The sequence below is a fragment of the Lepidochelys kempii genome, chromosome 6, assembly GCF_965140285.1.
Source record: "Lepidochelys kempii isolate rLepKem1 chromosome 6, rLepKem1.hap1, whole genome shotgun sequence".
Classification (NCBI taxonomy): domain Eukaryota; kingdom Metazoa; phylum Chordata; order Testudines; family Cheloniidae; genus Lepidochelys; species Lepidochelys kempii.
This window is the reverse complement of record NC_136385.1, coordinates 104,188,932-104,213,829: the sequence shown is the minus strand read 5'-3', so window position 1 is coordinate 104,213,829 and position 24,898 is coordinate 104,188,932. Positions and strand designations below refer to the sequence as shown.

General features: G+C 43.0%; 1 protein-coding gene across 1 annotated transcript in view; it reads left to right on the top strand.

Moving 5' to 3' along the window:
- The first annotated feature begins 1,490 nt into the window (after positions 1-1,490).
- Positions 1,491-24,898, top strand: part of LGMN (legumain) — a 42,102-nt gene continuing 18,694 nt past the window's right edge. The window contains exons 1-2 of the mRNA XM_073349482.1: positions 1,491-1,623; positions 8,733-8,902. Of these exons, the coding sequence (XP_073205583.1) occupies positions 8,765-8,902 (138 nt within the window). The 5' untranslated portion in view covers positions 1,491-1,623; positions 8,733-8,764. The remainder of the gene's footprint in view (positions 1,624-8,732; positions 8,903-24,898) is intronic.

Genomic DNA, 24,898 nt, shown 5'->3' with positions numbered 1-24,898 from the left:
TAAAGTGTTTTTTTTCCATTAGAAAGTCAGGTCTTGTGTAATTTAGACTCTATTGGGACAAGAAACCTAGTGAATAGCTATTTTAATTTGAGAATGAAAGCTGAGTAATTAAGAAGGCAACGGAATCTTATCCCTAGTCTACTAGAAACTGTTGCTTGTATAACAATGTCAGTTTTTATACTGGCAAAAGGCCTAGTGTAGACAGCTATACTTCAAAAATGTGCTTTTTCTCACATAACATTTTGTTCAGGGAGCTGATATAAGCTATGCTGGCAAAAACACATTTTTGCTGCTAGAAGTTGTGTCTACATTAGGAGGTTTGCCAGTATAGCTATATATATATATTTGTAAAACTTGAAAGTTTTCTGGTATTTTTTGTTTTAATTTCTTAACACATATTTAATTGAAATGACTAATTAATATTTTGGGAGAGAACTTCTTTGTTAAAGGTTCAAAACTGCAACCCTTACATTGACTCAGCAAAGTTGTAAGGTCTACAGACAGTTTTTGTACTAATTTAGCTATTTCAGTCTGGGATGTGATTTTACACTTATTTTTAAACTGAAATAGCTTTTACTTGTATATCTAATGGGAACAAGCTATACTGGAAGACAGGGTTGCCTATGGGATTATGCTCATAGGGAAATATTGCTATAGTTATACCATGGTAACAGGATAACTCCCCAGGGGACACTCTTATTCCTGAACAATGGCGCCTTTTTCTAGGTTAGTTTATACGGCTTCCAAAGCAACATACGTTTAGCTAAAACAGAAAAAGGCACTCAGAATAATATCCACGTGGAGAATTAAGGCTATAACTACAGCAATATAATTATACTGATATAATGATGCCAGTAAATTTATCCTGTTGACAAAACCCTATAATATTTAGCACTTATATATCACTTCAAAGGTCCAAAGCACTTTACAGACATGTTATGGTAGGGCAACGACCCAATCCCTTATTTTAAGGGACACACCCTTATTTCATTGTTTTGTCCCTTAGAGTGACCACTTGTCCCTTATTATTTTATGGTATATTAAATGTATTAAAACGTATAAGTAAAAATCTAAAATTAAATAGAAGCTTATGCTAATTGCATTGCATACTTGTAGAATCGTACACAAGAGAAAAATATATACTATGCTAAGGGAAATGGCATTTCCCTAAAATGCTCCTTAAAATAAAGTGTTGTCCCTCAACTTGCATGTGGTTTCCCCTTACTTCCACCCAAGAAAGATGGTCACCCCAGGGGTGGCCTGTAGCCTAGATCACACCCAGGTTGGATTCTCCGTCGGGCACAACCATCACGTGCCAAACGGTGCCGAGCCCTTATCTTTCGCACTGAACACCTGAGCACTACGACTCCCAGCATGCATTGCACCGAGGGCCGTTGGATTTGCTGCCGGAGGCAGAGCACTGCATTCTGGGAACTGTAGGACGGCCTCTGGCTGCGCCTCTGCGCTGACAGGATTGGCCGATGGCGCCGCCACTCACCCGTCTCCCCGCCCAGCCTGAGGCCGGCTGGCTCTATACAAAGACCCTGGCCGTCCGCCGCAAATCACAGCGGTCGAGGTGCGCGTGAGGAGTTAGAGGCGTTTCCCGCCTAGTACCCGGTCTGGGTAAGAGCCGGCCCGAAGGGAGGCAGCGCTGCCTGGGCGGGCGAAGGGAAACCAGCCTGCGCCCTGGGCACGCGGGGCGGGGGCAGAGCTGTGGGGGGCTGGGCGGAGGGGAGCCCTTCTGGAGAGTGGGGGCGGGGCAAGAAATGGCTGTAGGGATGGGAGGGGGCGGGGGAGGTGAGGGACCTCGCCCTGCGAGGGGTCTGGACACCAGCGGGCAGGGGCGCGTCGCGGATCCACCCTGTGCTGGGGGGCTGGGCACTGAGCGGGGAAAGGGGCAGAGCAAGACTCCGGCCTGTCCGGTCATTAGCAGCCCGCTGGGGGCAGTGGGTACAGGGGAGTTCTTCTTGAGGGGGGAGGAGGGGATTTCCTCAGCTCGCAGTGGACCTGGACCACATAAAGCATAGATAGGGGTGATGTCTCATTCCCACTAATACTGTGCCAAGACCCCTTAAGTCAACAGGCTACAGCTACTAGGCGTTGACCCACCAGTCCAGCCAAGGGGTTTTATTCAAATATATAAGGGGCTAACAGTAATTCTGCTTGGTCTGAAATGGGTGTCCATTGCAGTGTCCAGCCTCTGTTAGTGGTGTAAAACCAACCCACTGAAAATGGCATTACAAGTTGTTTTTAAATAGAGAAACAACTGATCAGCTACAAAATCCAGGTGCAGCTGTTTGCACTGAGCTAAAGAAATGGTAAAGAGGAACTGAAAGGAAACACCACCTGTGTGACCTGGGGCTTTGCTAAGGAAACTTTTGCACAAGACAGAGTTGTAGGGAAGTAATTTACTTAGGAGCCTGGTGTATGTAATTGGTCGGTGTAGTTAGTAATAATAAATTCATACAACCTTTTATGAGCATCATTGACAGACTTAAAAACTAGATCCACTGTTTCCAAGAGAAACTATAATGGGTTAGGCATTGAATAAACAAAGGAAGCTATAATCCCTGCACAATCTAAAAGTAGATGCAAGTGCAGAGGAAAAATATACAAATAAAGTGATCACAGTAAGGAATAGCTTCAGCTTGAGCGTTTGTTTATTGTTGTTAAACATAAGGCCATTATCAGTTGCACCTCAGTCTAGCCGTTATTAGTCAGTTTCTTTTCTCACACTTCAAGTTGTTCATCAGCAGGGATGAATGTGGAGGGAGGTACTGGTTTTGAAGAGCAGCTCAGGAAAAGCATTCCATGCATAAAGGGAAGGGCATAGAAGAAAGTGGGAACATTTTTGTGGGAGAAGAAGTCTCTTACTATCTGGCATGCATAGATTTGGTCCTCTAGGACAGTGGTTCTCAACCAGGGGTACACGTATCCTGGGAGTATGCAGAGGTCTTCCAGGGGGTACATCAGCTCACCTAGATATTTGCCTAGTTTTGTAAGCGGCTACATAAAATGCATTAGGGAAGTCAATACCAAGTAAAGTTTTATACCGACAATGACTTGTTTATATTTCTTAGTATACTATACACTGAAATGAAGTACAATATTTATATGGTAAAAATGAGAAAGTAAGCCAATTTTCAGCAATAGTGCGCTGAGACACTTTTATATTTTTATGTCTGATTTTGTAAGCAAGTCGTTTTTAAGTGAGGTGAAACTTGGGGGTATGCAAGACAAATCAGACTTCTGAAAGGGGTACAGCAGTCTGGAAAGGTTGAGAGCCACTGTTCTAAGGTAAGGTTTTCATTGGAACACTAGTCAAAAGAATTTAAAATTTCCTGCATAGATAATGGACTTTCCCCACACTCTGCGGATTAAGTTGGAAATGCCCTATTGCACTTACATGCATTTTTTTTTTATAGTTGAGGTGGACAGTATTAGCTTTATATGAAAATCTGTTAAACATTTATATTATAGTAGTGCCCCAAACTCTAATCAGGGTTGGACTGAACACTGTAGAAGTACACAGTATGATACTGTTCCTGCCCTAAAAGTCTAAAAGTATAAAATGGCAAGACAAATCATAATGAACAATTAGAAAAATGTTAAGTATAAAGTTTTCTAGTTATGTTTCCCCAAACCTCCCTCCTCGCTATAAAAAGGTGTCATAACCAACTTGATCTACCATGGCTGACCAAAGTGCTTATTTTTTACTGTTCACGCTCAAAGTAGTGGTAGTCCTGTTTACAGAATGATGCATAACACATTATATAAATTTTTGCATTGATATGTACCTGCAGCTTGGACAACTATTTCATGATAAAAAAATTACTGACAAAATGTCCCTACATGTTAAGTATGTGAGTAGGTGGATTTGAAAGTAAACAGCTGAACCAATTTCACTGAGACCTCGAGAACTGTCATGTTACAACCTGGATTTCTTAGGATGTTAAGAATAGGGCTATTAGTTTGTCTCAGTCACAGGGAGGAGCTGCTGTCTCATTTTTGCTGGGAAATGGGGGCATGTCACTGCTCCTGCTGCTGTAGGAATGGATGAGCTAGCACTGGGATAGCAGTTTGAAGCAATTTTAAACTTAAGGTTAATTGTTAAATTGCTTTACACAATTTTTATTGTAAAATAAAGGCTGTCTTGATTAAAATACGGACTGGAATACTTTCTATTTACTGTAAATATGGCCTTTGCACATTTTCAATGACTGTACCATTTTTTGCATAAATGATCACAAGAAACCACTAATTCCAGTAATAATTAATGCATATATCAGTCACTAGTGGATTTAGTAAAGCTTCATGCCGTAATTATCAATATCTAACCCCAGCCTCTACTGCTTGCAAAATATATTTTTAAAAGGGAATTAAAGCGGGAAAATCCCCACTGAATTATAGAAATTAGGAGATTTTCTACATGCTGATTTCAGTGAGAGCTGTGGTTACTTTGCACTTCTGATCCAGCCACTTACCGTAGAACCTTAGTTACAAACAACAGAGTTACAAATTGGCTGGTCAACCACACACCTTATTTGGAACTTGATGTATGCAACCAGACAGCAGCAGAAACAAACAAAAGCAAATGCAGTACAGTACTGTGTTAAACATAAACCCCTAAAAAAAAAAGGGAAAGTTTTAAAAAAAAAAACAAGATTTGACAAGGTAAGGAAAGTGTTTGTGCTTGTTTCATTTAAATTAAGATGGTCAAAAGCAGCATTGTTTTTTGCATAGTAAAGTTTCAATGCTGTATTAAGTCAATGTTCAGCTGTAAACTTTTAAACAACCAAAATGTTTTGTTCAGAGCTACACACATTTCAGATTCACAAACTCTGAACAAAAAAACATTATGGCTGTTCTTTCAAAAGTTTACAACTGACTTAAAAAAAGATTTGACAAGGTAAGGAAAGTGTTTGTGCTTGTTTCATTTAAATTAAGATGGTCAAAAGCAGCATTGTTTTTTGCATAGTAAAGTTTCAATGCTGTATTAAGTCAATGTTCAGCTGTAAACTTTTAAACAACCAAAATGTTTTGTTCAGAGCTACACACATTTCAGATTCACAAACTCTGAACAAAAAAACATTATGGCTGTTCTTTCAAAAGTTTACAACTGACTTACTACAGCTTTGAAACTTTCCTATGCAGAAGAACAATGCTGCTTTTGACCATCTTAATTTAAATGAAACAAGCACAAACACTTTCCTTACCTTGTCAAATCTTTTTTTAAGTCAGTTGTAAACTTTTGAAAGAACAGCCATAATGTTTTTTTGTTCAGAGTTTGTGAATCTGAAATGTGTGTAGCTCTGAACAAAACATTTTGGTTGTTCAAAAGTTTACAGCTGAACATTGACTTAATACAGCATTGAAACTTTACTATGCAGAAGAACAATGCTGCTTTTAATCATGCTAATTTTAAATGAAACAAGCACAGAAACAGGTTTCAGAGTAGCAGCCGTGTTAGTCTATATCCGCAAAAAGAAAAGGAGTACTTGTGGCACCTTAGAGACTAACAAATTTATTTGAGCATAAGCTTTCGTGAGCTACAGCTCACTTCATTGGATGCATGCAGTGGAAAATACAGTGGGGAGATTTTATATACACAGAGAATATGAAACAATGAGTGTTACCCTACACACTGAGAGTGATCAGCTAAGGTGAGCTATTATCAGCAGGAGAGAAAAAAAACAACAACCTTTTGTAGCGACAATCAAGGTGGGCCATTTCCAGCAGTTGACAAGAACGTGTGAGGAACAGTAGGGGGGAAAAATAAAAATGGGGAAATAGTTTTACTCTGTGTAATGACACATCCACTCCCAGTCTTTATTCCAGCCCAATTTAATGGTGTCCAGTTTGCAAATTAATTCCAATTCAACAGTCTCTCGTTGGAGTCTGTTTTTTGAAGTTTTTTGTTGAAGAATTGCGACTTTTAGGTCTGTAATCGAGTGACCGGAGAGATTGAAGTGTTCTCCAACTGGTTTTTGAATGTTATAATTCTTGACGTCTGATTTGTGTCCATTTTATTCTTTTACGTAGGGACTGTCCAGTTTGGCCAATGTACATGGCAGAGGGGCATTGCTGGCACATATCTACCATTGTGTAGTTTCCACTGCATGCATCCGATGAAGTGAGCTGTAGCTCACGAAAGCTTATGCTCAAATAAATTTGTTAGTCTCTAAAGCACAGAAACAGTTTTCTTACCTTGTCACACTTAAAAAAATTTTTTTTTAGTTTATGTTTAACACAGTCCTGTATTATACAATATGTGCTTTTTTGTGTGTCTGCTGCTTGATTACGTATACTTCCAGTTCCAAATGAGGTGTGTGGTTGACCAGGCAGTTTGTAACTCTGGTTTTCGTAACTCTGGTGTTCTACTGTAGCTGTAAACAACTGCAGTGTTTATCATTCTAAATATAGTGAAGACCTCTTATCAGTTATTAAAATTGCTGTATCTAAGGTGACTAGGTAATTAGATCTAAATTATCACCATCATCCAGGTCACCCAGCACATTTGATCTTTGTGAATTTTAAACCCTTCAGGGGAGAGACCATTTCTTTTTGTCATGTATAACAAGACATACTGCACATAATATGTATATTCCCACGGTTCTACTTTATTACTAGACTGAGAATTGCAGTTGTCTTTTATTTTTAAAGAAAATGAGAGGAATTTATTACAATTGTACTTCTGTGTACCTGTGAATTCTTGGTAATCAAATTAATTGAACAGGTTTCCTGTTGCAGTTTGTGACCTGAAGGTTAGCATGTGACAAGGAATATTTTCCCCCTCACATTACTGGTCTGGTTTCCTCTTTCAACACAGCACAGCACACTGTCTTTTTAATCTACCTAACATCTTTTCAACAGTCTAGGCTTGTCCCTCAGACATTTTTTAAAAGTTAGAATCAAGCAGTGAATTAGTAAATGTGTAAAAGAGCTACTATACCTGTTTGAGTTTGTTCTAAAAGCTATTCAGAAAACCCTGCAGATGTTAGCATTTATAATTTCTTTTTGTACCTTGCTAGTATTGCTGTCTAGTTTACTTTTTTCTGCTCTAAATTTAAAACAGAGGGACTAAATCATGAAACAGAACGTGACAGACGAATAGGACTGATGAAAAGTAAACACTGCAAATGTTGTATAGAAATTAATCTCTATTTAAAATTTAAGGTCTATTAGACATTGAGCTGAACTCCATTTTGCTTTGAGATCTTGAATATGCCTATGACACTGCCTTGTTGACTCAGTTTGGCCATCAGCTGTAGTGATTCACCAGTCTGGTTGAGCAAGAAGCAGCACACATTGGTGGTCTCATTAATCCAGATAAAATTAAGTTCCTGGCCATTACCATCAAGCAGACTCCAGCTCCAGATTACAACCAGCTCAGTATTAACCTGTCCAGATGAGACATCGAGCAGGTAGCAGCTGTAAACAGTTGAGCAGAGTCATAGATAGTGCTGCAGGGTGCTTGAAAGATGTAGACACGTATGGCAGCAGCTGCTGCTATGTTTTGGGCCCTTCAACAGGCTCTGTGGTGTGGTTGTGGCATCAAGCTTGCTGCAAAGCTGCAGATCTATAGAATCACTCTTATGCAGACTATTGTGTGGAAGGTGGGCACTGAAGAAAGCCAAAAACCACTCCTTTAAAGTTTTTGATTCTTACAATCTTTGTCAGCTGCTTCATATAAAGTAGCCGGACAAGATCATAAATGAGGTTATTTGAAGCCAAACCCAGCAACTGCCACCATCAGCACTGGTTTGGTTTTGATGGCTTTCTTGGTATGGACATATCCGAATGAGGACCAACAAAATTCTGAAGCATGTGTACCAAGGAATATAACTATATGGCTGATCATGTAGTCAGGAAAAGCTTTGGTGGTGCGACAAAATTGCCAGTGGCGGACAAATTGAATAGATCATTTTAAGCACCTTGCCAGAGATCGGTTTGGGTGATGCTCAATTTGCCAGGAGGCTGTAACGCTTCGGGATTTGCCTAGGAATAGACATTATTTGGTTTCCACAATATAATTTACAGTGAAAGAGTAATTTACATGTCCTAAATCCCTAGTCTTGGGTATTTTTTTTTCCTTGTACATGTCTGCCCAAGGCAGGTTCTAGAATAGCAGGCCTGGGGCCATGTTACCCTCTGGTTATCCATGTAACAGTAAGAGGTCAAAATGATTATCAGTTCTGTCTGAAAGGAGACCAGCATTGGAGTGGGAGTAGTTTAGTCTCATCTTTTTTGTGTTACGCCAAAGGTGAATGATTATTATGAAAGAACAGTGGAAAATACAGTGGGGAGATTTTATATACACAGAGAACATGAAACAATGGGTGTTACCATACACACTGTAAGGAGAGCAGGGACTGAAGAAACCAAATAGAATGAAAAGTGTTATGAAAAGTCTCATGGGTTTTTATTTCAGAAGATTTTTATCTGTAAAATGTGGATGATAGTGATACTCATTTCACGCATATGGGTCCTAACCAATTTACTAGCTACTGTAGAACAAAATATCCAGGTCTTTTGGCTTCATTTATTTTGGTTCATTTGTATTCCTTCAAAGACTTTTTTATTCTGGGTAGTTGTATTTTCACTTCAATGTCAAACTAACAGGAACTGAATCACACCTGTATTGCAATGTGCTGTATTTTTAAAATGCAGAAATTGCTGCTTTGGCTTTATTCTACCATCTTCTGACCTAGTCTTTGAAATTTATTCCTTAGTTTCTGGAGTTGTGGAGTAAAGAAAGAAGAGAATGATTTTGAAAGCAATTGTATTGCTAGGCTGTATCCTGGGAATCAACACATTTCCTCTCGAGGATCCTGAAGATGGAGGCAAGCACTGGATTGTCATCGTAGCAGGGTCAAATGGCTGGTACAATTACAGACACCAGGTAAGGATGACCTGTCCAATTCATTACGACATTCTAACAGTGTTTCATGGCATAGTATACAAATACCAGTCACTGTGCAATGTAGTTTCTTCAAATACCTGTCCCATAAACTTAGTTAGATGCTCAAATGTCAGAAGTATTTACTGTGGTATGTAACCTATCACTTAAATTAGCTTCTGTACCAGATGACTGGAGGATAGGTAGTGTGACACCCATTTTTAAAAAAGGCTCCAGAGGCAATCCTGGCAATTACAGGCCAGTAAGCCTAACTTCAGCACCAGGCAAGTTAGTTGAAACTATAGTAAAGAACAGAATGAGCGGACACAGATCAATATGATCTGTTGGGGAAGAGTCAACATGGCTTTTGTAAAGGGAAATCATACCTCACCAATTCATTAGAATTCTTTGAGGGCATCAATAAATGTGAACAAGGGTGACCCAGTTGTTACAGTGTACTTGGATTTTAAGAAAGCCTTACAAGGTCCATCACCAAAGGCTCTAAGCAAAGTAAGCAGTTATGGGATAGGAGAGAAAGTCCTCATGAATCAGTAACTGGTTAAAAGACAGGAAACAGAGTAAAAATAAACACAGTTTTCAGAATGGAGAGAGGTAAATAGTGGTGATCTCCAGGGATTTTTACTGGGACCAGTACTGTTCAACATATTATAAATGATCTGGAAGAAGGGGTAAACAGTAAGGTTGCAAAATTTGAAGACTATACAAAATTACTTATGGTAAGTTCAAAGCAGATTTTGAAGAGTTACAAAGGGATGTCGCTAAACTAGGTGACTGGGCAATAAAATTGCAGATAAAATTCACTGTAGATAAATGCAAAGTAGCGCACGTTGGAAAACATCATCCAGCTATACATACAAAATGATGGGATCTAAATTAGCCGTTATCACTCAAAGATCTTGGTGTCATTGCAGATAGTTCTCTGAAAACATCTGGTCAGGTGAAGTGGCAGTCAAAAAAGCTAACAGAATGTTAGCAACCATTAGGAAAGGGATAGATAATAAGACAGAAAATATCATAATGCTGCTATATAAATACATGGTGCACCCACACTTTGAATACTGCGCACAGTGCTGGTTGCCCCATTTTAAAAAGATATATTGGAAAAGGTACAGAGATGGTCAGCAAAAATGATTAAGGGTATGGAATATCTTCCATATGAGGAGAGATTAAAAAAAGCTGGGACTATTCAACTTGGAAAAAGAGATGACTAAGGGGGAGGGAATATGCTAGAGGTCTATAAAATCATGAATGGTGTAGAGAAACTGAATAAAGTGTTTGTTTAGTCCTTCACATAACACAAGAACTTGGGGTCATCCAATGAAATAACTAGGCAGCAGGTTTAAAACAAACAAAAGCAGTACTACTTCACACAACGCACAGTCAACCTGTGGAATTTGTTATTGGGGGGCTGTTGTGAAGGCCAAAAGAGTAACTGGGTTAAAAAAAAAAGCTAGATAAGTTCATGGAGGATAGGTCCATAAATGGCTATTAGCCAAGATTGGCCAGGGATGCAATCCCAGGCTCTGGGTGTCCCTAGCCTCTGAATGCCAGAAGGTGGGTGCTGGGATAACAGGGAGTGGATCATGAGATAATTGCCCTGTTCTGTTCATTCAGTTTGAAGCACCTGGCATTGGCCACTATCAGAAGACAGGATACTGGGCTAGATGGTCCATTGGTCTGATCCAGGATGGCCATTCTTATGTTCCTATGTAAATTTTGAATTAGTCTGGGCATGAACAACTTTCTGCTATCATCTCCCTCTCAGTTTCAGATTAACAGGTGTTTCCTTTTTTCATATTTAATTTGGAATGTTTTTCTGAAACTAAGTGAATTACATAAATAAACTTTAGTAATCTAAAAGCCAATCTCCACTTGATCTTTTCCTTTATCATTCTAACCCTCCAACACCTTTCCACTATTCCTTTTACTTTTTTTTAATTATTATTTTCTTGTTCAGCCCTCTTCTTTCTTGACTTGACAAGCCAGAATAGTGTTGTCCTCTTTAAAAAATAAATAAAGGCCAGAGAAGGCCATGACCATCATCTTGTCTGATGTCCAGCTAGCAGGTCATAGAATTTCATTTGGTCATTACTGCATCAAATTGTGATGATTGAACTAGAGCAGGTTTTTCTGAAAGCAATTCTGTATGCTCTTGTCCATTATGTTCTCTCGACTCTCACTTCCAACTATTTGGCAACTTTCCCCTCTCTCTCTCTCTTTTCCCCCTTTACATCCCTACCAGTAAAACATTCAGTTAAATCTCCCACTGTATAGGTGTCCTGTTCAAGTACCTGGTCCTGGGACATCTAAGCTTAAGGGTTTTGGAGGCTTGCTTTAAGCTATGTTTTGAGGTTCTGTTGCTGCATAACAACTTCACCAGCTCCCTTACACACAACACTCTGGTGGGAGAACACTCATTTAAAAAGACTGAGGTAGGAATAACATTGTATTTAAAATCTTCAGGAAAAGTTGTTCCTGTGCAAGCTCAGTAGCAGCTTTTAAAAGATGGCGATTGTTGTTCAAATGGTGGTTTTTTTTTTGGAGGCTTAAAAATCTTTTTTTTTTTTTTTTTTAATCAGTGGACCCAAGTTCCCTGTAAGCTGTGTGGTGGCGCAGCAACCTATTTAGTGCTGTGCAGGCACTTAGGGAACACGCCCAGGGACCTGCCGGTCCCATCACTTTCTAAGTGTATATCTTGGGAATCTTGTTGTTTTTAATCAACATGAAATGTAGACAGCAGAAAATTATCCTTCCATTTAAAAAAAAATTTCTGTTAAGATTAAGAAAATCAAAACAGCAAACCTTTACAATTTCACAGCTTACAAATACTTATGGGAGACCTTCTTTATAATAGAATTGGTCTAGCCAACATACAGTAAAACCTGCTCTAATATCACCATGAGACCCCAATCAAAACCAGATGCCCAGTAGGTCTAACCTTTAACTAAAGGTGGAACAAAATAGTACTTTGGACTACTATCACACCTTCCATCTCAGAACATGACAAATATTGTTTATGCCTCACAACATACCTTTGAGGTAAGTATTTGTTCCCCAATTTCCAGATATAAACTGCAATATAGTGAAAGTTGAATGATTTGGCCAAGTCACATGCTAGAGCCAGGAATAGAACTCAGGTCTGGACTCCCCATCCCATGCTTCCTCTTTCTAGAAATCCTTGAAACTACTTTAAAGTGCTCACATATGACACTTAATTGCTTGGTGGAGATAAAAGAGAGGGAATTCTAGAGCCATCCAGGAATGAGCTCAAAATTATTCCAGAGGGGAGAGTGTCGAAGATAGTGTTGTGACAGACTATAATTGCAGTTAGAATTTTTATCCTATTGACAGTAATTAATTCAGCTAGATATTAAATCTTTTAAACCAACCCATTGCTCATTTGTCAACTTTGTGTAACTTGGTTGCTATTTCTGGCAGAGAAATTGAAGAGGATTACATCACATCTTGTATCTTTTAATTAAATATTTCCCCACACACAGTCCAGTCTGTGCAAATTAAATTACAAAATATGAATTGTCCTCAGCAGTATCTGTTACTCAGCTTGTCTGCTTTCATTGCCTCACTGAATGTTATTCTTGGAAAGTTTACTGTTTACTTCAATTGTTGTTAACTCAGTAAAGTATGATCACTCACAGCTTTTTACTTTGTAGCCACCTGCAGCAACTCCACCCTAGTAACTTATTAATGCACAACATGCTACAGAACAGTGGAGGTCTTTTGCAGGAGGAAGGAACATTTTGATCAACTCCTCTGAAGCTAACCCTCCTCTTATATAAAGTACCATGGGATTTTTGATATCCATGCTCAATGGATGAGACCTCACCTTTTTAAAATATTATGTGAGAGATTTCATACACAAAATACTTCAGGGAACTCAGTTTCCATACTGTACCTTGTAAGGATGGAGGATTGAGTCATCCATGATAGGATATGTACCTATAGTTTCAAGTAATCTAAGGCCTTCTGTATACTTGAGATTCAGCCACAGTGGCGAGCAAATGGTGTCACTGCACTGGTGCAACCCCAACTGTAAGTAAGGCAAGTACAAACAGGAGAAATTGTTGCTTTCCTTATCTACACTGGGGATTTGCACCTTGAAGCTACAGTTTCTGGACATGATGGCTGAATTGGAACTAGTTCCAAATAAAGCCAAGACCTAAGCTATTCATTTATTTTCATCTTTCATAAACAGATCTTGGCACCTTGACATTTTTATAAAACATCCACAACCCAAAGTAATGAGCTTGTCCTTGCTGCAAAGTTAACTTAAGGGGTTTTCTATGTAGAGGGACTCAACTCAGGAGTGGTGGTGTTTTTAACTCAAGGTAGTTGGCCTGTCGGGGAGTATAGAGTAAACCTTGAGTTAGCACAATTCAGCAGCTGCTAATGTGACTGCTCTGCAATCCTCTAATGCCTTCCACAATTCTCCATGGGTGCCCAAAAAGGACAGACAAGTTCTCTACAATGCACTTGGAAAAGTATTCAGAGAGTGGCTCAATTTATAGCATTTGCAAAAAACCCAGGGTTATTAGTATTAGTGCCACACATGTGAGTGCATCTTGTGTTGTGCAGTGTGACTGCTCTTGCTCAAGCTAGGCTAATGTCAGTTAACGGCCGTGAAGACCTACCCAATGAAACAAACATACAGTTGGCCTCACAACAACCCATCACCATATAATCCACCAGAGTATAAACAAATAAAGAGCATGAACCAATCTCTGTGAAGATACCCAGACATTATATCATCCCTCCCCAGAAGTCCAGGGAAATAGATAGGCTTTGCAGGACACCCTGAAAGTCAATAGATACAGGGCAGATCTGTACTTACTACAGTGATGCAGCTGAGCTGATGCAGTGTTTTGCTTTAGGAAAGACAGTTCTCCCCTTGGCGTAGTTAATCCACTTCCCCAAGAGGCAGTAGCTATGTTGACAGGAATAGCCCTATCTACATCAGTGGTTTTCAAACTTTTTTTTTTCTGGCGACCCAGTTGAAGAAAATTGTTGATGCCTGTGACCCAACGGAGCTGGGGATGGGGGTGAGGGCTGTGGGGTGAGCCTGGGAATGAGGGGTTCAGGGTGTGGGAGGGGGATTTGGGCTGGGGCAGAGGGTTGGTCTGTGGGAGGGAGTCAGGGCTGTGGGCTGGGCATGCAGGCTCTGGGGTGGGGCCAGGGATGAGGGGTTTGGTGTGCAGGAAGGGGCTCACCTCAGGAGGCTCCTGCTCAGCAGCTAGGGTGCTAAGGCAGGCTTCCTGCCTGTCCTGGCATTGTGGAGCGTGCCGCACCCCAGAAGCCACTAGCAGCAGGTCCGGCTCCTAGGCAGAGGTGCACAAGCGGTCCGTGTGGCTCTCGCCTGTAGACACTACCACCCCAGCTCCCACTGGCTGGGAACCAGCCAGTGGGAGTGCCGAACCAGTGCTCAGGGTGGGAGCAGCACAGGGAGCCCTCTGGCCTCTCCGTCTAGGAGCCAGACATCTGCTGGCTGCTTCCGGGGCACAACGCAGTGTCAGAACAAGTAGGGACTAGCCTGCCTTAGCCGGGCAGCACCGCTGATGGGACTTTTAACGGCCCGGTCAGAGGTGCTGACCAGAGCCACCGCAACCCAGTGCCTTATATTCAGCTTGCAGTTTGAAAACCACTGCTATAAGAGGTGGCAATAGAATCTGAAGTCTTTATCTCTGGGAATACAGCTGAAGAAAATTAAGTGAAATCCTCCTCCAGGAAAATTCAAATGCTGAAGACAAAAATAAATGTACATAAAATATCTGAAATCTGTTATCTTGGAATTTGCTAAAAAAACTGGTTTTACACTTTTCCTCTACCATGCTTTCCAGCCACTGTTTGCCATTTAAGTCGGAAAAGATATACATTGAGTAACATTCCCCTAACATGCCAGATAGAAAAGCTTTTACTGTATTAAAATCCCTACTGTTGACAGCTAGTTTTGCTGCTGGTTCCATTTTCAGCACCTTGTCATCTAACTTACTAGGAACAAGTCTAATGGATGTGGTTATGAACGCTGTAATGGTAGCCTTGTCTACACTAGCGCTTCCAACATTATTAACACTGTTACAGTTAAACCAACATTAGCAACTGGGAAATCTTTCAAGAGTGTCCGTAATACAGATCAAGCTATTGAACCAGTGGAGCACAGTTAGGGAGGCTAATGAAACAGCAGCAGGTATTTTTAGAAATAGTTGACATTTTTAATATATATCTGGTATAAGAATACTTCACTATCAGAGATGTTATAGCCTCTCATTTATTACTTCAGATCACTACACTGTTCCTTTAACAGGACCCAAACCTAAAAATTTAGTGTAGTGAAACGAGCAATTCTTGAGAGATTTTGCAGAAAAAAAACACACAGCCTCATACCAACACTAATGAAATATTACAGGCATGAAAGAAGATGGGGGGCATGCTGCATTTAGGGATTTTCTCACATACTGGAGGAGAGTCTAAAGCTTCCACTTATAAAGTGTTTTTGGTTTCCATCTCCACGATGAAGAAGCAGCCATAGTGGAACCCATACACTATTAGCCATAGTAGCTCCAGCCAGCCATCCTAGCACAAAGGTGGGAACTCCATCCCTCCTTATCCCCTATATAGCTGGTTTTGACTTTCAAGTTTAAAGGAGACCATTTAAAAGCTATTGTAGTTAAACATGAACAGGGTAAGATCAGGTCTGCATTAGAAACTTTGCCAGTATGCCCTGAGCCTACCAGCTTCTATACAAGGACTCTTTTACTGGTATAGCATATTGGCAAAGTGCTCCTATTGTGGATGCAGATTGCTGGCAAAGTTGTATAATAAAACCACTCACTTTGAACAAAACAAGCTGTATGGGTAAAATGAAGTTTTATCCATATTTCTGTGCCTATATGAGGGGCTTTTACCAGCACGGCTATGCCAGTCAGGATCCAGTGCCCCAAGCTGACACAGCTGTGCCAGCAAAAGCACCTAGTGTAGACCTGGCCATAGTAAAGTCAGCAGGGGTATGTGCAGAAACTTAACTTTGACCCCTTTTGGGGTGGAGGGTGCGTGTTCTGTTCCTTCCCCTCGTCCCAGTCTTGGGAGGAGCCCACTCGTCCTGTCCTCCTGGCAGGAACTCGCTCACGTTGACATTCAGAGCACTGGGCAGAAATCACATTACATCAACACTCACCGTTGGCCTTTGCAGTGCTTTGTCTTAATTAAAACAGTCGGATTCCCCTGGTCTGCATCAGTTTTAAGTCAGCTGCCAACGCTGGCCAAGGTAGAACACCTCCTCCCCACATCTCCATGGAGTGGGAGAGGCAAGCGACCCTGTCAAAGCTGGGGTGATCCACAGGAAGGGCCCAGCTCGTGTCCAGAGGAGTCGCCGCCCCCCGGGAGAGGGCGGTGCCTTATCCAGCCGTGGCTTGCGCCCAACCCTGCTTTGCGCCTCAGGCCTCCCCTGGCCTCGGCAGGAGCTCTGGCTTCACTCCCACCCCCTGCCCTGGCCCAGCAGGAGCTCGCTCTTCCTTCCCCCGCCACCACAGCCTCAGGGCCGAGAGAAGCTCACTCTCCTACCCCCCCCACCACTGTGGCCCCAGGGCTGGAGGAGTTTTGTGCCCCCAACAATTATTGGGGGGGCCTGTGCCACTGCTTTCCCCCCTCCACTTGCACATGCCCCTGAATGTCACTTAGGAATGTGATTTTTTGAGATTTCTAAACTTCCAAAAGTCCTATTCTAGATGTTTATTTTGCTTGCCAAACTGATCTAAGCTATACCTGGAAAAGCACTCTGTTGCCACTATAAGCCGCACCAGTGCTAGCAGGCCTTTTTATCTGTATAGCCATCCTGACAAGCCTTTTCAAATATAGACCTGGCCATGGGCGGTGGGTATCGTAGACAGGGGGAGGCCATGCCTCCTCAAACAGCCTAGCGTGGTCCTGCCCATGTTCCACCAGACCCCCTCCTGCCTGCTGGTCCCTTCTGTGGCCGAGAGGCTGGGGCAGGTGGGCAGGCTGGGGGCAGTGGTGCGCAAGACCATGCCACACCATGTCCCCCATCCTCCTGCCACTGGGACCAAGCTGGGGCAGGGGGAGCTCCGGCCGTGCTGCCCGCCCAGTGCTGGGGCCAGGGGCAATCCAGCCACACCGCTCACCTGCCCAGTGCTGGGGCGCGTGGTGGGGCAGTGTGCTCCGGGCTCTGGCGGGGGAACAGAAGGGGGGGAGGGGCCAGGGACTAGCCTCCCCCTAGGGCGCGTTCACCCCGCCGCCCATGGACTTGGCCAAAATAACTAGCCCAGTGGTCCCCAACCTTTCTGTGGGAATAGCATATTCCTATTCCCAGAAGACTGGTGGGCGCCAGACCCCCCCGCCACTGAAATGCTGCCGAGAAGCGACAGTGACAAAAAGCGCCGCTGCCAAAATGCTGCCGAAAAACGGCCACGCTTCTCAGCAGCATTTCAGCGGCCGGTTCTCCGGTGGCTGCGCTCGGTGGCGGTGGCATGTCCTGTGGGTGCACACAACTGACCTGGCGGGTGCCATTGCGCCCGCAGGTACTGCATTGGGGCCCCGTGAACTAGCCACTTTTGAAAGTCTTGGCTATGCATTCCTTCTAGTTCCATTCTTTATGCAAATGCAGCTGAGGAAGAAATGAGGAAACCTAAAAGCTTAAGGTGCAGTGGAGAAACCCCAACCTCCTTCCAGGCTACACAACGTGACAGCAGTTTCTCTCTGAACAATGAGTAAACAAGTGAATTTAGTTGTCATTAAGAAGAATGTCTCCCACAGTTTTTAAAAAGTGCCTTAACTCCTACTGAGACTCTGTCTACACTGCACAGTTAACCCAGAATTTTGGGGCCTAGATCAGCCTCACCCAGGTGTGAGCATCACCACTGGAAACCATAGCTGAATTACTGTGTCCTCAGTGTTTATGCAGTCATCCGTGTGCTAGCAAAAGGTTCTAAAGTAGACTTGGTCTTTGGGAGCCCTAAATGAGATGCTTTAAACTTAAAAAGAAAAGGAGTACTTGTGGCACTTTAGAGACTAACAAATTTATTTGAGCATAAGCTTTCCTGAGCTACAGCTCACTTCATCGGATGCATTCTTTTTGCAAATACAGACTAACATGGCTGCTACTCTGAAACCTGTCTTTAAACTTAAAGGGATCTGATTTTGAGAGACTGGATACCTATGAATTTTTGAATATCAGACTCCTTTAAAGTATGTTTAGGCACCCAAAAAAATCACTTGCTTCAGGTTGGGGGGCTTTCTGTAGGCAAGGACTGGCCTGTCTCCCAAGATTTGTGAGTGTGTTGGGTCGTCGTTGAGGATAGGTTGTAGATCCTTAATAATGCGTTGGAGGGGTTTTAGTTGGGGGCTGAAGGTGACGGCTAGTGGCGTTCTGTTATTTTCTTTGTTGGGCCTGTCCTGTAGTAGGTGACTTCTGGGTACTCTTCTGGCTCTGTCAATCTGTTTCTTCACTTCAGCAGGTGGGTATTGTAGTTGTAAGAATGCTTGATAGAGATCTTGTAGGTGTTTGTCTCTGTCTGAGGGGTTGGAGCAAATGTGGTTGTATCGCAGAGCTTGGCTGTAGACAATGGATCATGTGGTGTGGTCAGGGTGAAAGCTGGAGGCATGTAGGTAGGAATAGCGGTCAGTAGGTTTCCGGTATAGGGTGGTGTTTATGTAACCATCGTTGATTAGCGCTGTAGTGTCCAGGAAGTGGATCTCTTGTGTGGACTGGACCAGGCTGAGGTTGATGGTGGGATGGAAATTGTTGAAATCATGGTGGAATTCCTCAAGGGCTTCTTTTCCATGGGTCCAGGTGATGAAGATGTCATCAATATAGCACAAGTAGAGTAGGGGCATTAGTGGACGAGAGCTGAGGAAGCGTTGTTCTAAGTCAGCCATAAAAATGTTGGCATACTGTGGGGCCATGCGGGTACCCATAGCAGTGCCGCTGATCTGAAGGTATACTTTGTCCCCAAATGTAAAATAGTTATGGGTAAAGACAAAGTCACAAAGTTCAGCCACCAGGTTAGCCGTGACATTATCGGGGATAGTGTTCTTGACGGCTTGTAGTCCATCTTTGTGTGGAATGTTGGTGTAGAGGGCTTCTACATCCATAGTGGCCAGGATGGTGTTATCAGGAAGATCACCGATGGATTGTAGTTTCCTCAGGAAGTCAGTGGTGTCTCGAAGGTAGCTGGGAGTGCTGGTAGCATAGGGCCTGAGGAGGGAGTCTACATAGCCAGACAATCCTGCTGTCAGGGTGACAATGCCTGAGATGATGGGGAGCCCAGGATTTCCAGGTTTATGGATCTTGGGTAGTAGATAGAATATCCCAGGTCGGGGTTCCAGGGGTGTGTCTGTGCGGATTTGATCTTGTGCTTTTTCAGGGAGTTTCTTGAGCAAATGCTGTAGTTTCTTTTGGTAACTCTCAGTGGGATCAGAGGGTAATGGCTTGTAGAAAGTGGTGTTGGAGAGCTGCCGAGAAGCCTCTTGTTCATATTCCGACCTATTAATGATGACAACAGCACCTCCTTTGTCAGCCTTTTTGATTATGATGTCAGAGTTGTTTCTGAGGCTGTGGATGGGAAAACCTGGATTTGTGCTGGAAATGGCCCAACTTGATTATCATACACATTGTAAGGAGAGTGATCACTTTAGATAAGCTATTACCAGCAGGAGAGTGGGGTGGGGGGAGGTATTTTTTCATGCTTTGTGTGTATAAAAAGATCTTCTACACTTTCCACAGTATGCATCCGATGAAGTGAGCTGTAGCTCACAAAAGCTTATGCTCAAATAGATAGGTTAGTCTCTAAGGTGCCACAAGTACTCCTTTTCTTTTTGCTTCCAAAGTGACAGACTAAACCGGAAAAAGACCTCCTTTTACCAGAATAAAAGTAACCACATGAGGAGTTGTGGTGGTATGAGTGGTTTAAATTCACACCCTATCTTGTGTGGGTGTAACTTCCCCATGTAGATAAGCCCTAAATGTACAGAGAGAGAAGGTGACAATGGTTAGGAAGCTGCATCAATTAGATAGTTTTATTGAAAAGAGCCAGTGTTTTGCACTTGAGGTTTTACAGTGTTAACACCTGAATGGTTGGTATCACCCCTTATCTCCACTACAGTAAATGGGTCCTATGGGGAAAAAAAAAAGATTTAGAGTGTATTGGAAAGGACATTGATGAGAAAATGAGTTGCTCTAGTCTGCTTTGAATGTACATATAATTAAAAAAAACTTACCAAAACAAACACTGCACACACAATCCCTCCTCCCCCCCGCCGTCCCTGGGGGGTAGGGGAGAGGGTGAGAGAACAAATGACTCACAGGACAGATGTTCGTCACATTGTTTAAGGCACGACTGAAAGACCTTCAGATACTTCAATGATGAGGACTGTTTAAGAACAGATATAGAACAGAATAATGTGAAAAGTACTTCCAGACAGCAGATGCAAGAAATGTAAAATGATAAAATGTAAATGATAAAAGGAAGTAAAACAATCACGCAAATAACAAACATGGCTATGAGAACAGTGTAGGAGGATGTGTTTGGGAAGATAAGTAATGGAAATGAGATTTTTAGACATATCAAGCAGTAGCAATGGCACCAAAGTGCGGAGGAGGAGGTTGAAAAGTTCAGAGAAAAGATGCTGAAGCAATGCTGGGGGTGGGAGGAGGAGAAAGGGCCACAATATGGAGGAGGGTATAACAGCAGCAACAAGTGGCAAGAAATTTAGCCGAGGCTGGTTGCCCTGTCTAGATTAAAATGATGTAAAGCCTAACCTACAGAACCTTTTACCAGCATAGCTATGTCAGTTAGGAGTGGTGGTGTTTTTTTTTTAAACCGATATAGCTATACCAGTAACAGCTGTAGCCTAAATACAATTATACAGGTATACCTGTGTTTATATTGGCATAGCTTATGCCAGTTCCCCAACCTGGCACAAACTATACCATTATAAACACAATTTCTCTGATATAACTGTATCCACATGATAAGGTTTTGATGGTTTAACTATACAGGTAAAGCCTAATGTAGACAAGGCCTAAGACAGAATATGCAAATCCTCACTTTTTGCCTTTTAAATGTCTCCCAATATATCCTCTCTCTTCTTCAACTGATCTCTATTACAATTAGTAGCAGTAGTACGGGGAGCACCTGGAGGCCTGCTGAGGTGCTATTTGTGCCTAATGCTTTGCAATCATAGGGTAAAAAGATGTTTCCCCACCCCAAAAAGTTCTACCATCTAATTAAGTCAAGATGTAATAAGTGAGTGTAACACGCAATAAGGAAAAGGAGAAGACAAAGGAAACTCATACAAACCTAAAAAGAAAAGGAGTACTTGTGGCACCTTAGAGACTAACCAATTTATTAGAGCATAAGCTTTCGTGAGCTACAGCTCACTTCCTCAGATGCATATCGTGGAAACTGCAGCAGGCTTTATATATACACAGAGAATATGAAACAATATCTATTCCCACCCCACTGTCCTGCTGGTAATAGCTTATCTAAAGTGATCATCAGGTGGGCCATTTCCAGCACAAATCCAGGTTTTCTCACCCTCCACCCCCCCACACAAATTCACTCTCCTGCTGGTGATAGCCCATCCAAAGTGACAACTCTTTACACAATGACAGGTTTCAGAGTAACAGCCGTGTTAGTCTGTATTCGCAAAAAGAAAAGGAGGACTTGTGGCACCTTAGAGACTAACCAATTTATTAGAGCATAAGCTTTCGTGAGCTACAGCTCACTTCCTCAGATGTGCATGACAATCAAGTTGGGCTATTTCCTGCACAAATCCAGGTTCTCTCACATCCCCCCCACCTTCATACACACACAAACTCACTCTCCTGCTGGTAATAGCTCATCCAAACTGACCACTCTTCAAGTTAAAATCCAAGTTAAACCAGAACATCTGGGGGGGGGGGAGGGGGGGAGGAAAAAACAAGAGGAAACAGGCTACCTTGCATAATGACTTAGCCACTCCCAGTCTCTATTTAAGCCTAAATTAATAGTATCCAATTTGCAAATGAATTCCAATTCAGCAGTTTCTCGCTGGAGTCTGGATTTGAAGTTTTTTTGTTTTAAGATAGCGACCTTCATGTCTGTGATCGTGTGACCAGAGAGATTGAAGTGTTCTCCGACTGGTTTATGAATGTTATAATTCTTGACATCTGATTTGTGTCCATTTATTCTTTTACGTAGAGACTGTCCAGTTTGACCAATGTACATGGCAGAGGGGCATTGCTGGCACATGATGGCATATATCACATTGGTGGATGTGCAGGTGAACGAGCCTCTGATAGTGTGGCTGATGTTATTAGGCCCTGTGATGGTGTCCCCTGAATAGATATGTGGGCACAATTGGCAACGGGCTTTGTTGCAAGGATAAGTTCCTGGGTTAGTGGTTCTGTTGTGTGGTATGTGGTTGTTGGTGAGTATTTGCTTCAGGTTGCGGGGCTGTCTGTAGGCAAGGACTGGCCTGTCTCCCAAGATTTGTGAGAGTGTTGGGTCATCCTTTAGGATAGGTTGTAGATCCTTAATAATGCGTTGGAGGGGTTTTAGTTGGGGGCTGAAGGTGACGGCTAGTGGCGTTCTGTTATTTTCTTTGTTAGGCCTGTCCTGTAGTAGGTAACTTCTGGGAACTCTTCTGGCTCTATCAATCTGTTTCTTTACTTCTGCAGGTGGGTATTGTAGTTGTAAGAAAGCTTGACAGAGATCTTGTAGGTGTTTGTCTCTGTCTGAGGGGTTGGAGCAAATGCGGTTGTATCGCTAGTTACAGGCTAGTTATGTACACAGCTAGTTATGTACACAGCTGAATGGTTCTGAGTTGGTTAATATTTGTACATCAGAAGTTTTTATTGTCCATCTATTTGGAGCTTGTTTTTACAGGGAAATGTACTATAATTATACCACTATAGTTATACTGGTATAACTCCTAGTGCAGACACACATTCCAAAATAAGAGTGCCTTTCTCTAGTTTAGTTTATGTCAGTATTGTGTAGTTTAGTTATACTGATATGGTTATGCTGATAGGTTTCCCTGTGTAGCTAAGCCCATAACCATTTACTGTAGGCACCACAGAAGAAGTAGATCTTTGGGAAGGATTTCAAGGTCAGAAGAGTGACTGTACAGATTAGTGCTTTCCAGTTCTCTTTTTCCCTAGCAAACCTCACAAACGTCTGCTTCATATCTTACGTTTTTACACTGTTCTCTCCTATTCTTGTCTTGTCTATTGTCAAGATCTGTGTTTAATGTAAGCAGTTTGGGGTAGGGACTGGTGAAGTGCCATGCAGATGTCAATGTTGAAATATAAATATTTAAGTTTACAGAGCTGGATGGAAGAAAATATCGTCTGATGTAATAGGAAATATAACTCCTTTAGTAAGGATGGGTAGATTTCCAAAGTAAATCATGTGACGAGATTGTGCTACAGCAGATTTTTTTTTTTTTTTTTTTAGCATGGAACGTACCTCGCCTTTTCCTGGAATCTTGCTCAATTACCACCCCATCTCTGTGTCAGACTCTGAAGACAGGGCTTTTCCTATATTATTAACATTTCACTAATTTAACTAAATTTGATCTGATTAAACCAGGTCAAACCCCTAATGTGGACACTCCTAAACCAGTTTAACCTTTGCTTAGCATATGCTAATAAATTACTGATTTAAACTAAACCAATGTAAGTGAGGTTTATTCATGTTTCAGTGTCTACGTCAGGAGTTCTCTCTGGTTTAATTGGATTGATTTAATTAAACCTGTGCAACTTTTCTAATGTTGACTAGATCGGGGTGGGCAAACTATGGCCCGTGGGCTGGAACCAGCCCGCCAGCCATTTTAATCCAGCCCTCAAGCTCCTGCTAGGGTCTGGGGATTGCCCCACTCCGACGCTCCAGTTGGGGAGTAGGGTCGGGGGCCGCTCCATGCGGCTCCCGGAAGCAGCGGCATGGCCCCCCTCCGGCTCCTATGTGTAGGGGAAGCCAGAGAGCTCCACTCTGCATGCTGCCCCGCCCCAAGTGCCACCCCCGTAGCTCCCATTGGCCGCAAACCACAGCCAATGGGAGCTACAGGAGCAGTGCCTGCAGACTGGGCAACATGCAAGGCTGCCTGGCTGTGCCTCGCATAAGAGCTGGAGAAGGGACTTCTGGGAGCTGCTTCCGGGAGCCCCTTGAGGTAAGTGCTGCCTGGAGCCTGCCCCCCTGAGCCTCTCCCCATGCACCAACACCCTGCCCCAGCCCTGATCCCCCTCCCGCCCTCCAAACCCCTTGGCCCCAGCCCGGAGCACCCTCCTGCACCCCAAACCTCTCATCCCCAGCCCTACCCCAGAGCCTGCGCCCCGAGCCAGAGGCCTCACCGCCACACACCCCAACCCTGTGCCCCAGCCCTGAGCCCCCTCCTGCCCTTCAAACCACTTGGTCCCAGCCCGGAGCACCCTCCTGCACCCCAAAACCTTCATCCCCAGCCCCACTCCAGAGCTCGTACCCCCTGCCCCAGTCCTGATCCCCCTCCTGCCTTCCAAACCCCTCGGTTCCAGCCTGGAGCACCCTCCTACACCCCAAACTCCTCATCCATAGCCCCACCCCAGAGCCCACACCCCCAGCTGGAGCCCTCACTCCTCTCCCCCCGCACTCCACCTTCCTGCCCCAGCCTGGAGCCCCCTCCCGCACCCTGAACTCTTCAGTTCTGGCCCCACCCCGGAAACCGCACCCGGAACCAGAGCCATCACCCCCCCTCTGCACCCCAACCACAATTTTGTGAGCATTCATGGCCTGCCATACAATTTCTATTCACAGATGTGGCCCTCGGGCCAAAAAATTTGCTCACCCATGGAGTAGATCATAGGAAGGGGTTAGAATTAAAAACAAACAAAGAAAAAAGCAAACCCTACCACCACACACAGCATAACCTGAAAGAAAACCTCTCTTGGTGTAATGCTATTTGAAGTTCCACTGGAATGTTGAAAAATGCATTTCT